The 14548-nt window shown below is 37.4% G+C and overlaps 1 protein-coding gene across 8 annotated transcripts in view; it reads left to right on the top strand.

The window, feature by feature from the left end:
• Positions 1-14548, top strand: part of garnl3 (GTPase activating Rap/RanGAP domain like 3) — a 72686-nt gene that overhangs the window by 53209 nt on the left and 4929 nt on the right. For 3 of the 8 annotated variants that reach the window (XM_082169017.1, XM_082169021.1, XM_082169019.1), the window contains exons 15-30: positions 357-472; positions 1441-1563; positions 1665-1739; positions 1824-1938; positions 4216-4242; positions 4439-4543; positions 5223-5339; positions 6003-6178; positions 6310-6468; positions 6747-6813; positions 6889-6996; positions 7131-7249; positions 7893-8028; positions 8308-8367; positions 11995-12213; positions 12736-12853. In XM_082169017.1, coding sequence (XP_082025143.1) covers positions 357-472; positions 1441-1563; positions 1665-1739; positions 1824-1938; positions 4216-4242; positions 4439-4543; positions 5223-5339; positions 6003-6178; positions 6310-6468; positions 6747-6813; positions 6889-6996; positions 7131-7249; positions 7893-8028; positions 8308-8367; positions 11995-12213; positions 12736-12853 — 1840 coding nt within the window. Of the gene's footprint in view, positions 1-356; positions 473-1440; positions 1564-1664; positions 1740-1823; positions 1939-4215; positions 4243-4438; positions 4544-5222; positions 5340-6002; positions 6179-6309; positions 6469-6746; positions 6814-6888; positions 6997-7130; positions 7250-7892; positions 8029-8307; positions 8368-11852; positions 11905-11994; positions 12214-12735; positions 12885-13948; positions 14539-14548 lie in introns of those variants that run through there. The other 5 variants (XM_082169022.1, XM_082169018.1, XM_082169023.1 and 2 more) reach the window with 5 other exon arrangements.

The raw sequence follows: 14548 nt of genomic DNA on the forward strand, positions 1-14548 counted from the left end.
AATACAAGCAATATCAAAGCCTATTAATACTGATTGAAATCCCCTCTCCAGAACCGAATGAAATCCCATTCTACTAAATGGGTTTCCTACTGAATGTCCTGTTTCAGTCAAAAATAGATTATATTGCAGAATTTAAATTAATTCCAAATGCAATTTCATGGCATTTCAGTACACAGACCTCCTGTTAGAATACACACCTGTGTTTTTGTGTTGCCAGCTTTTATGATTTGATTTGGCTCATGAACTCCGTAAAGCAGATGCTTTCATTAAACAGACCTTGTAAAATGTGTCATGCTGTTTCCTAAGGGTTATTCTGTTGCATAACGCTATCACCTTTATCCTTCTGTCTCCTGTAGTAATAAATGGAGAAAAAGCCACTCTCGAGACCCCCACTTTTGCTCAGAAACGTCAGCGTACGCTGGACATGCTGATCAGATCCCTGTACCAGGATCTCATGCCTGACATGCACAAGGTATGGACACATAATCTAGAACAGTGTTCTCAACCAAGGGGCCAAAGGCATATTAGGGGGCTTCAAGATGATTTGAAATTATTTAAGATAATCCAAAACAACTAAAAATTCAAATATTTCTTTTTTTTACAGAACCAGGGCTATCAATGTCTTGAAAACCCTGGATATATTGTATGAGGAAGCCTAATTTAAAAGTGTAATGTGTCATTTTCAGTCATAATAAAATTATGTAAAGTAAAAAAAACATCATGAGCATTTTTATAATGAATACACATTTTTCTAGTTATGTTAAGTTCTAAAATATTTTATCGACCTGAAATTGTGAATAAAATATATAAAAAAAATCCTCAACCAGTAAATCATTAAAAAAATTGAAAAATCATGGGGATATTTTGGTGGACAATGAGGGGCCTTGGAGTCAAAAAGGTTGAGAACCACTGATCTAGCACAATACTTTTCTGTATTGCTCTACGTTTACCCTCAAGCTATTACCTCACTTTTGTTTTCTGCCATATATACGTTTCTTCTCACAATTCTCTTTTTAAATACAACTCTTTCAAACCACTTAGCTGTCAAATGTACTTTCATTCTGTTGCAGCAACCTGTCAGCTGGTCCTAGAGCTGGCTACTGTCTTTATATTGTTGTCTATTCCTGTTTCTATTCCCGATTACAAGGGTTAGAAATATCAGGAACCGGTTGTGCAGAGAAATTTGCAGTTTTTATATTTCAATTAGAAAAAAAAGACCTGCAGCAAAACAATACGAAGACGATAAAATCTTCTTGTTGTGTTGTGTTGGAGTCAGAATGTGAACTGTCATTATTTCCTTATGATTCCGAACACAATGTACAGTATTACGACTGATAAGGTACAGTGGTGTAAGAATTGTTAGTCTCTGCTTTGCTCTGTCTTTCTGGCTGTTTCTGGGTCAGTCTCTCAGACCCATATTCATCTCTACCACTCCCGTAGGTTCCCTTCTCTCCGCAGAACATGCTGAACCGACGCTCATTCAGTGATGTACTGCCAGAGTCGCCCAAATCGGCCCGTAAAAAAGAGGAGGCACGTCAGGCTGAGTTTGTACGGGTGGGACAGGTATGATGTGTACATCTATGCAAATATGGCATTCCACATAGGAATGAAAGAGAATGTTACAATACGAGGAGTTTTATTAATAAATATAATATTGTGTCCAGGCCTTGAAGCTGAAAACTATAGTTAAAGGGGATGCGCCCACCAGTCTAGTCACTACTGGCCTTTGCAGGAAAGAGGTGAGGGGCAAGAGGAAAAAGCGAGGGATGCTGTTATTTTGCATACGGTTCATCTCTAACAGTGTGTTCCTATGTTTTCTGCAGCCATGGGAGTCACAGTCATTCTGCAGCAGCTTCCCATATGAAATAGTCTGTGGAGACTCATGGGGACAGTCATTACTGGTCGCCACAGATTCAGCAGGGGTCATGCTGCTGGAGGGTGAGAATGCTTTTTCATGAGAAACAACACAGCTGGACAGAGTAGTGGTTTTCTTAATAATGGCATGTAAACTTTCTGTAATCTGACTGTAACTTTCACCAGCTTCTACATGGATAGATCTACAGTACATGGATCATATCAGTGGACATAAACACTGAGCTGAATTGAAGTCCATACTCAAGGGACAGTTAAGGGGAAAAAAAAGAAAATTCAGATTTTGTTTTATAAATGATGTATTCCGTTGAACACAAAAGGAAATGTTGATGCTGCTTTTTCCATAGAATAATAGGGAACCGCAAGCAGGGGCTGCCTAACAATTTGTGCTCCAGCTTTCATTTAAGTGATGCCAAATGTCATTGGTCTCTAGATGCAATCAATTTAAATGTAAATTCAAATTGGACAAAGATTTCAGGGCCGTAGTAAAGGGGAAACCAAGTAAAATCAGAAACCAAGGAAAACAAAACTAAACAGAGCAGGCAAACGGGAACTAAGGGAAACAAAACAGAACATCAAAATAAGAGTCGGTCACCGAGACCGTACTCCCCCCTACTGGAAGGCGCGGTCGTGCCGTAACAGATAGGTATAGTGTGGAGGATTGGAGCGGGCTTTGGAGGAGGGCGCAGAGCTACTGATGGACAGGGATGAGATGGAGTCAGTGGAGAGAAACACCATGGTGGAGCTTTGGAGATGGAACCAGGGTGCCTGAGGAGCAGAGAGGCCGACGGACCAGGGCGAGGTGGAGGTGCTGCCTCGCAGGAACAGGGCGGAGACGGTGGCTCAGCAGACCGGGGCGTTGAAGGAGGAAAGCCCAGTGGAGCCAAAGGGGTGGCGGGTCGAGGCGCAGCAGAGTCCGTGGCGGAGGCAGAGCGACGACTTACTGAGGCTGAGCCATAGGGACAAGGAGGAGTCTTAGGGCTGACGGACCATGGCGGAGATGAGAGAACAAGTTCGAGGTGGAGATGGGGACTCAACCTCATGCCGAGCTGGTGGTTGGAAAGCACGAGATGGAGCCAAAGAGCCGCACTGAGTTAGCGGCAGGGGCAGAGCCGAGGAACAGGTGGAGCAGTTGGGACCAGGAAGTTGGGTGGGAACACCAGAGGAGGAAGGTCTCGGGATGGAACCGGAACATTTTCTAGGAATCACAGGAGTAAACAAAGGCTGCGTAACAGCGTGTATAAATAAACACAAGACAATACCGGATAAGGAACAGAACCAAAATCATGACTTCAAAACTAAGGAGATAACAATGAACTCAATTTGACACAGCTGATAATTATAAGTAACCACAGAAATAAACAGAGACATTTACAGAAACTAAACAGAGCAGAGAAATAGGAACTAGTCCATAACCGTGACAAGGGGAGCATTTTCTGTAAATAATCATTTGAATTTCCATATGTTCCTCACATAGAGCTATCACATGGCTTTAGAATACTGGAAGAAAATAAAATACAGCCAAATGGACTAGTGTTCAATAATACATTAAGATACTTATGGTTCTTTTTAGTCATTTTTGGAGCCCCTGGTCATCATGTAATTTCAATGAAAATAAATATGAAATTAATATGCTAAACATATCCTTTTGTGGTCTATGGAAGAAAGAAAATCACACAAGGTTGGAAAATGAGGGTGAAAATATTTTGACATATTTATTTATTTTTAGGTGAACCATCTCTTTGAATAAAAGTATGCATGTGGAACGTGTATAATATTTTTGGGTCTATTGTATGTGGGAGCTACCACAATGAAATGTACACAACCATTTAAAAGGGGGTCGCTAAAAATGTTGTACGGCTGCATTTATTTGATCAAATATACACTAAAAACAGTAATATTAAAAGTAAATTACAATTTAAAATGTTAAAATAGCAAAGTTAATTTATTTCTGTAATGGAAAAGTTTTCAGCATCATTACTCCAGTCTTCTGTGCCACATGATCCTTCAGAACTCATTCTAATAGGCTGATTTTGGTCCTCAAGAAACATTTATTATTGTCAATATTGAAAAGAGTTGTACTGCTTACTGAAACTGTGATAGTTTTTTCAAGATACTTTTATGAAAGTTCAAAAGAAAAACATTTATTTAAAACAGAAATATATTTTGTAGCATTATAAAGGTTTTGATCAATTTAATGTGTTATTGTCAAATAAAAGTGTCAATTTCTTCTTTTTTTTTTCTTCTTACTAACCCCAAAACTTTGAACAGTAGTGTTTGTATGGTGCAGATGGCACTTTCATTTAACTTGCTGAATCTGATCAAATCTGTCTTCCCTTTTAGCCTCAGATCCACTGTTCTCCAATGCAGGTATGTATAGCATGCCCACAACACTACAGTGGATATAAACGCTTATAAATATTACAAAGTATTTATACATGTTCCCAGTACATTTTTGCAGTGACAATTAACAAATGTGTCTGTTACTCAAAGCAAGTGAATCTCATTTGGGGGATTGAGTTTCCATGCAAACCACAAACTAATCTTTATTTGCATGCTGGTCTAGATTCACCAACCCTGCCTCCGGTGCAGGTATTTGACAAGACCTTGACAGTCAAACAATTGCACGTTCTTGAACCTCAGGACCTCCTCATTGCAAGAGCAGATAAGGGTAAGATATGTTTGTTTTTATATTTATACGAGCAATAAATATGGCACAGTTCTTATGTGGGTAGAAAAATGGTATGGAAACAATCTGCCAAAAAAGAGACCAAAGCAAAGTGGTAAAGGAATCTCTTGGTCCTTTGCTCTAATGAGCATCTTTATCCAGCTGGGAATAGCACAAAATACAGTAGTATTCAAACACACACACACACACATAAGGGCATTACCTTTGGCTCGCATTGTCTAGACTTATAGCTCATTATAAAAAGAACCAAGAGTAGAGATGCATGTAATTTAGTCTCAACCATCATCTTCTGTACTGATCATTAGCTCAAGACGGTGTACAGCAAGCTCTCACACGTATTGGGAAGCACAGCTTCTGCAGAGGGGAAAATAATGAATCCGTTATCAACTCCGTCACCAAGCAACTTTCATTCACTATGACAGGCATTTGAAATCCAAACATGTTGCATTAGCTGAGACGTCATTCAGTTTGATGAGACGGATCTCTCATTTGTTGCCAGGCTATTATCATATATTAATGGTACTGAAAGCTTCATTTGTAGAATTCACTATACAGCTGAAGTAGTCAAGCTCATTTGAATAACTGTACCAGGAATGTATAAGAGTGCTTGAAATTGGGTTTAATTTCAATTACTTGATGTCCAATTGAAACTCTTTTGCAGGGAAAGACGCTCGACTGTATGTTTACAGACTGAGTACTCTCAAACGTGGGATAGAGGAGCGGCAGCTTGTCCGCACCAAGTATGACAGTCGGGAGAACAAGCTTGAGAAAACCAAAGGTACAAAAGACTTGTCTATATAGTATATGTAAGCAATAAGGTACAAGATTTCGATCCTCTAGAGGCCATGCTCTATTGTGAATAAAACATGGCTGAAGTGCGTTATTAGGCACGACGCGACGCTTTACTAAATAGTTCCTCTCAGTGACAGTAAATGGCAAGAGAATGTTTTTAGGTGTAACATGCCTCATCTTGTGGAGCTCAAATAAAAACAGAGAATTGGAACTGTTCTCATCCACTGTGTCTTTTTTTTTAACACCATATATGATATTTTCTCACACACATATCTGCTTATCTCTCAGCATGAGAAAACATCTGTTTTCCGCATTTTAGTTTAGTTCCGACCGATCCGCAGCACAGCGTGAGTTTGCAAACGTCATTGCAGTGTAAATTGATGGACATTCAGTACCATACCTGAAACAGAGAACTATTAAAAACAGTAATATTCAAGTATAATGTTTAAATATATATGTTCAATATTTGCTCAGTTGTAAGGCTGTGTGCGCAATACAAAATGACATAACAAATAGCATCACTGCTACCATATCTTGGACACTGTTTTTGTGGCTTGAAGTTTTAATAATTAGCTATCATTTCCAAGGTTGTCAAAATCAGAAAAACACATTGCATACATTTGAAATGAACCGAATTGTGTTTCCTCAGGTTGCCATCTCTACTCCATAAACACACATCATGGGGTAGAGCTTAGAGTCGTTGCGGCGATAAGAAACAAGCTTCTTCTGATCACCAGGAAACAGTCACGCCTCGATTGCCTCAGCTCTATCGCTACAGTCACAGGGGCTACTGACTCACCTGTGGAAGAGTTCCAATACATACGGGTAGGACACGGATATTCATCATAAGTTAACTGGATTTTACTGTCATTTGTAGCTCATAGGGAATATTCTCACAGACATTTAGCTACTTTTAAGCTCTCAACATTTCCGATGTTTGATGTCGCTTGTCTTAGGAGATCTGCTTATGTGACTCCCCGGTGGTCATGGCTCTGGTTGACGGTCCAACAGGAGAGAATGACCACATGATCTGTGTGGCCTACAGACATCAGTTTGACCTGATCAATGAGAGCACAGGAGATGCCTACAGACTACACCATGTAGACTCCAACCGGGTGAGAATATCAACATACATTATCATTCAAAAGTTTGGGTTCAGTAAGATTTTAGAAGAAATTAATAGTTTTATTCAGCCAAGAATGCATGAATCAAAAGTGACAGTAAAGATTTATACTGTTACAAAAATGTTCACATTCATATAGAGCATACAATATAACACAATCCAAATATCCTTACCTATATCAACGTATTATACAGTAAGTTGAACCACTTTCATTTTTTAATTGGTAACAGTAGTGTCTATTATTGACATGGTCACTTTACTTTTTTCCAGGTGAACTTTGTTGCTGCCATAGATGTGTATGAAGATGGAGAGTCTGGACTTCTTCTTTGCTATAACAGTTAGTGTCAATTTAAATGTCAGTGATTGTATCTGTGTAGTCAGATCCTCTAATGCTATATTTCTCTTCTAACAGATATTTGCGTATATAAGAAGGTGTGTCCGTTTAACGGAGCCACACCCATGATTCAGCCCAACTCTTCAGACTTCCATTTCAGCTGGAACCAAATGCCCAATGCTATTGGTCAGTACCTTTAGGACATGCATTTCAGCGAGTGTTTGAATATTCTTTATTATTACTACTTTATCTTCATTTCAACACTCCTTTTGTGAAAATAATTGAGATATCGCCCTATTATGTCACTTCCTGTGTCACAGTGTGTGCGTTCCCATATATCCTCGCATTCACCACCGACTCCATAGAGATCCGGCTAGTTGTTAATGGCAACCTAGTATATACAGCTGTCGTTCCAGAATTGCAACTGACTGCGTCCAGAGTAAGTGTTCAATCCATAAGGCTTTAATTTTTTTCAAATACATTATACAGCTGAATATCTATCAACAGGTATACAGTATATACAGTGGGGTCCAAAAGTACATTTTATTTATTTGTTTAGTCTTAGACCGTATTAAAAATTTGATGTAGACCTGCAAATGAACAGTTTTACAAGAATGAATAAAAACACAAATAAAAACAAATAAGAAATACTTCAGATGTACTGAAAAAATGTGATGTTGAACCATTTTGGACCCCACTGTATCTGATTTATGTTTTTATTTGATATATGAGGCTTGTCTTTTTGGGTCTGTAAGAATTTTAAAAATGACTCATGCTCACCAAGGCTGCATTTATTTGATCAAAAATACAGTGAATATTATTTATTAATATTATATAATGTTTTCCGTTTGAATATATTTTAAAATGTAATTAATTCCTGTGATGGCAAGTTTATTATTTTCAATGTGGAGAACAGTTATTCTGCTTAATATTTTGTGGAAACTAATATTTTCAGGATTTTTTGTTCAAAAGAATAGAATTTATTATTGATGACAGTGTCCTCTCTTTAATAAATGCATTCCTCTGTCAGTCACGTCTCTCACTGTTTAATCTTGTTATTTCTTCCTCTCTTTTTTCTGCAGTCTGATATCTATTTCATCTCGTCAGCACCTATAAACTCTGCCTCTAACTGTAGCTCCAGAGACACTAGTTCCCAGAGTTCCCCTCAGACTCCCACCGGCTATGAGATGCCCGTCTTCCCTTCACCGCTTGGAGATGGTACGCTTCTGCTCATGACAGAACATGTACACAATTTACCTTAGCAATTTTCTTAAACTGAATTCCCATGCTATTGAACTTAGGTATTTGTGTTTAGGAGTGTGATACTGGGCAAATTCAGTGTATGATATGTTGCTTTTTGTTTTTGCTATTATAGGGTAGCGAGTTACGCAAATGCGAGTCGTCTAACTGTCTTTGTGAATTGTCTTACGGTGCTTTTGTCTTTTAATCTGTGCGTGGGTTGGGTTGATATATTGCTCTTTTCCATCCCTGATCCAGATTGTATTCGGATCCCCTACGGCACCAAGCTATCCCTCTACATGTCTAAAGACTCTGAAGGTACTGCAGGCACTTCTGTTGCCTACATTTCCCATGCTGCCTCACTAATGCACGTTACCATGGAGACTCACCCTGTCTATTATTCAATTAACAAACGCATGCAGACGCATGCATGTTGAGTGAAATGTGCAGCTGACAGAATGTGTCCCTTCTTTCTTGCAGTTCCACTGAAAGAATAACAAAGACAGATAGAGAAATGGTGGCATAAGGAGTCTTTGGGGGGAAAAGACTGAAGTGAATGAGATAGAGAGAGATGGCAGAGGAAATCAATAGACAGAAAGAGACAGATACATAGAGACTTTAGGGAAATGGGACACATTTTCTGCAGCATGAGTTACAGATCGCTGTGTCACCATGGATACTTTTGTCAGAGCCCCTCTTCTCTTCATGCACACACACACACACAGTCTGGACGGCCCTCCAGAGCTTAGCACTTCTGTCTACATGCGCGGCCTGAAGAGGGCCGTCAAGGGGGCTGTGACAAAATACACATCCTGGTGTTTTGAAACATCCAACCAATTGTCTGTGGCTGCCATTTTTGCACCATGGGAAATAGACTGATAGCATACCATGACTTATCACAACATGTTCACATTAATAGTTATAACCTACATATTTTGGTAACATTCATATTAAGGTTCAATTTGTTAACAGTAGTTCATGCATTTGGTATGATGAACTAAAAATGAAAATTACTTTTACAGCATTTATTAATCTGTTAATTTCTATTTAAACGAAAAAAAAAAAATCATGTTGTATAAATCAACAATAATGTATTATAAACAAACTTGAATTAACAATACTATATTTTTAAATGAACATTATTCTGGATTAATGTTCATTGTTGGTGCATTGTACCCAATGCATTAGCTGATTTTAGTGAATTTAACTCTAAAGCATTACCATTTCTTCCTGTTTGTTTTTGTTTTTGATATACTATTAAATTTTGGGTCGGTATTTTTTTTAAATGTTTTTTAAATTCTTATGCTCAGTAAAGCTGCATTTACGTGAACAAAAATATAGTAAAAACAGTAATATTGTCAAATATTATTATAATTTAATTGAGTTTATTCCTGTGATGGCAAAGCTGAATTAACTTAAGAAGTCATTTTAATATGCTGATTTCATGCTCATGCAACATGTTTGTGCTATATACATAGTGTATGTTCATATATACGCTATATATATGCATATATATTATGTATCGTGCTGTCCCATGGCGCAAAGATGTCTGTGGAATACTTTCAGTGTATTCCAGACTCACGCATGGATTCATAACGAAATACTCCTGTGTTTGATTATGACTCTCTAATTATTCTAAATGAACTTAAAGGGGAAGCATTCTTCCCTGCCTGGAAATCTGTATATGCTGTTGGACATTGTCATGTCTCTAACCAGATCATTGCTCTTTTATCTAACATGACTACAGTTTTCAAGATTATTGTTTGTTGCGACTAAATATATGTGTGAATTAGTTTCTCCAAATGACCATGCCTGTGACAAATATCCAAAGCATAGTTAAAAAAGGTTTAAAAAAAAAAGAAAAAAAAAGTGAATACAGTATTCAAAATAGCAATCATGCTCGTGCACTGGTATCACCAACATACTTCATATGCATAACAGCATGTATTATTTCTTATTTTTCTTATTGAAGCATCTTACCCAGACAAAAGTAGAATTTTTTTAAGGTTTATGTCATGTGCTTTAGATTTGTATTGTGTTGTTTTTTTATTATCTTTATTTATAAATTTTTGTTGTTGTTTGTTTTTTCTTTTTTTATTGAGACACCGGTGAAGGTTCACACTTTATATTGATGTATTAACCCTATTTTGTTGCAGTGGCCTTGCAATTAGTGCCATTCCATCATTTCCTGCTCTCACTCTACCAAAAGTTTCCCAAAACCAAGTGATTTTACGTGGAATTATTCATTAATATGCCAGCACTGATCAAGTGGTTTCCCTTTTAAACACCTGCCTTTCCTAGTTTCTGAGGAACAGAAATTAGACACTCATTTTCTCAACAAGTCTTTAAGCGGTTTACATGATGTCATGTCATTGTTTTACAAGACTGAGTCAAGAGTCAAGTCTTAAACTTGAGTCTCAAGTCTAGTGGATAAAGATGAGAATCAAGTGTTGTACATTTACCTTATAGACTTCTACTTATATCATTGTAAATGTGCTTTTGTTTGTTTTCATGCTAATCGATAGCATTATAATGTAACCAATCAGATTTTACTGACAATGAAACTTCTTAAAAAATCTCATTCCTGTTCTGACTCAGTAGGCTTTATTTAGTCTATCGGGTTAAACTAACTGTATTACTAACTGTAAACTCAGAATGTTTGAGACAGCAGACAAATGTAAACAGATAAGATTAGGCCCCCCAAAAAAACAAAAATGTCAGTCTGTGAATAAATAGCTCAACCAGAGTCAAGTCTGAGTTGAGTCACAAGTAAATGCTATGATGACGTCTAAAAACAGACACAGTCTGACTCGCGTCCAAGTCGTGAGTCTGAAGTCCACACTTTGGAGAGGGGAAAAAATACTCGAATCACTGTGTCCTAACTCCTAACCAGACAAGATGTGATAAGTTTCCTGATACAAGTCATTTGTCTGTCTGAATGTGAAAAAGCAGTGTGATAGTCAAAGCCAATCAGAACATAGCTAATGTTCAATTTATAGCGAGAGTGAGATTTTGGAACAATGACATTTCACAAAAAGGCGGGACTACACAAAAGTGCGACGCTAATAGAGACATGGAATAGTTCGGTAGCAATGTTGCAGTACACATGGTTGTTGTGTGTGTACATGTATTCAAAAGTTTCGAGTCAGTAAGATTTTGTTTTGTTTTTTAAGAAATTAATACTTTTATTCAGCAAGGATGCATTAAATTGATCAAAAGATGAGTAAAGAAATGTAAAATCTTCTATTTGAATAAAAAATATTTTTAAATAAAACTTTCTATTCATCAAAGAATCCTGAAAAGCGGTTTCCATAAAAATATTAAGCAGTTGGTTTCAACATAATAAAAAGTTTCTTGAGCAAAGTTTCTTTTGCTGAAAATTCAGCTTTGCCATTACAGGAATAAATTACATTTTAAAATACATTAAATAGTTATCTTAAATTGTAATCATATTTCACAATATTACTATTTTTACTGTATTTTTCATCAAATAAATGCAACCTTGGTGAGCATAAGGGACTTATTTCAAAAACCTAAAAAATAATCTTACTGACCCCAAACATTTCAAAAGTAGTGTGTGTTTACTAATAGACTGCTGTGTCTGAATTGTATGAAACTGTGTTTTTAGTTACCCCTCTAATACAGATTTAAAATAGGCTTACCTGTGGGTAGATGAAACAGTTGTTTTCCTTTAAGCTAATTACAAAAGTGTGGCACCAGCAGTGACTCTGACTGTATTTCTATATATGTGTGTCTTTAAACACAAGGCGATGTGTGTACATGTTATGTTTTATTCTGTGCAGAGTAGATATTAATGTGCCTAACAGCAGCTCTGCTCCTAGATCGACCACTGTGGTAGTTACACCATTTATTCTAAAGTCTCATTCTTTAGCCTTCCCTCTCTTCTTTTCTGCCCCTTTCCAACCATCCCTTTCTTTCTTCAAGGTGAAGCTCCCTCAAAACACATCTATAAGATTCCGTTGAGTAACCTAGTTGGACGCAGCATAGAGAGGCCCCTCAAGTCTCCGTTGGTCAATAAAGTGCTCACGACACCTGTCCCAAGTGTAATCGGCCCCGCTCCCATGATCGCAAGCACAACCTCGCTCTCGCTGTCTCGCATGGAGATCAAAGAGATCGCCAGCCGCACACGGAAAGAACTGCTGGGTGAGTGTCTCTGTATTTGTGAGCACTTGAACTGAAAGCTATCATTACGTATGTGTGGCGCAGTGGGAGGCTGGCATGAAATGTACCGAATGAAATCTGCCACAGGATAAGTGCCTCTCTTTGGATGTGTTTCTAGGGTAGGACAATAAAGCTCCAAGTGGTGCAGCTCAGTACCATTTATTAACGTTTTAATTGCGTGTGATAAAAAAAACCTGCAATGATACTTGCATGCTTGATCTGTTGTAATGCTTGTTCTGCAGTCAAATTGAGATGAGATAGACATTTTTCATTATGAAGTGTTGGAGCGAGACATTCTGATCACACATTAGATAAGCTGCTAGATCCACTAGGCTGCCACACTTCACACCCCACACACGCACACACAAGAATGACTAAGTGGACTATAGGAAGTGCTATTGCACCTCCTGCAGGTGCATATTTTCATGTCATCTTAAAAATTCTGCGTAAAATACAGTAGCATAAGAAGTCTGAGTTTGTCTATAAACTCTGTACCTGTTGTAGGTTTAACTGAGGAACCCAGCAGTAAGGCAGATGGTAACTCAGTGAAACAGAGAAGAATGAGCAAAAAGAACAAGGGGGAAGAGCAGAGGAGAACAGCGGAGATCAGCACCACTGAACAGTAAGTGTGTGTGTATGTTGGTAAATATTGTGTAATTAATAGGGATGTCAATTTTCACAAATTCCCATGATCGATCGTCGTTTAAATTAACGATCAATTAATCGATTAATCGTTAGCCTTAATACTGCGATATGCGTCTACTGCAGTGGCTATGACAGCATGACAGGGTCTGCAAATTATGCTGCTCAAAACGCTATGTTCCTCACCAAATCAATTAGAATGGTTTTAAATATAAATAAAGGGCTAGTAGGATTGTAAAATGTTTCGATGTGATTGATAATTAAATTAATTATTTAATAATCAAATATAACTACAACTACTAATACAACGTGTCACCAACGCCGCCTCATATGCGGTGAGAATGTGTGACTGTTGTGGACGCGCTCTTCCTGGAACAACTGCACGCGCTGAATGAATCTGCTACCGTTAAACTGGAGCACTTTGCTAGCACGTTATTTATCTAAAAGAAACGCGTCCTATATGAGATTAATCAGATATATTCAAAATAAACATAATATTACAAATTATATCTGCACAAAATGACGCAAATTCATGCACAAGTGAACTTGAACTAAGTTAACTTACGTGCCATTCATTCAGAACTACTCATGTTGTGGACGCGCTCTTCCTGGAGCAACGCGACACGGCAACTAAACCCAAATAATTTACAACGTTTTATTACAATATTGTTCTCTTTATAATGTTATGTAATATTACAGTCCCAATAGTCATTATTAGTCGTGCACTGCCGTTTGAGCTGCGCGCGCTGAAGCTGACGCTTTACTACAGAGTTAATTCTTAACCAAATGCATCCAATATGAGATAAATCAGATATAGATAGGCCTAGAGAAAATAAACAGTATTACAACTTACATTTGCACAAAACAAAAGGCTGCGAATGCACACGCAAACTTACAGTCATGATGAAGGTGTAAAATGGTCCCAAACATAACTCCAGCGCGCTCGCTTTACATGTTTCGCGGTTGAGCAGCACGCACACGCATAAAGACCTGCTTAATCGATGATCGATAAGTTGTAGCGATTAAATGTATTATCGACAATTAATCGATCGTCGATTAATCGTTGACATCCCTAGTAATTAATAGCAATATTTACTGACATATGCAGTAAGTTTGGGGTCAGTAAGATTTTTTTAATGTTTAAAGTTCCATTTCAGTTCATTTCACATTTATTTGTATAGCGCTTTTCACAATACATACTGTATCATTTCAAAGCACCTTTACAGAAAATATTACAAGTTATCTGTTATCAGAGTTTGACTGTGTCAAAGTAATGTTCATATGGCAAAAATTTACATTTCTTATTATTTCTTATTAAAAACAGTTGTGCTCCCTTATATTTTTGTGGAAACATGCATTTTTTTCCTGGATTCTTTGATAAATAGAAAGTTCAACAGAACATTATTTATTTGAAATAGAAATCTTTTGTAGTATAAATATTTTACTGTCACTTTTAATCAATTTAATGCATCCTTGCTAAATAAAAGTTAATTTATTTTAACAAATTTTTTTTTTAAAGAATCGTACTAATCCAAACCTTTTGAACAGTAGTAGATATTGCATAGGCTGAAAATATTGAGCTATACTTTGTTTAGCTATATGCAGCTATAAGCTTTATTCTTCATGTTAGATGCAAGTATACCAGTGATGTATACTGACTCTGAGATATCTCCAA

This window comes from Leuciscus leuciscus (assembly GCF_965113295.1).
Source record: "Leuciscus leuciscus genome assembly, chromosome: 5".
NCBI lineage: Eukaryota > Metazoa > Chordata > Actinopteri > Cypriniformes > Leuciscidae > Leuciscus > Leuciscus leuciscus.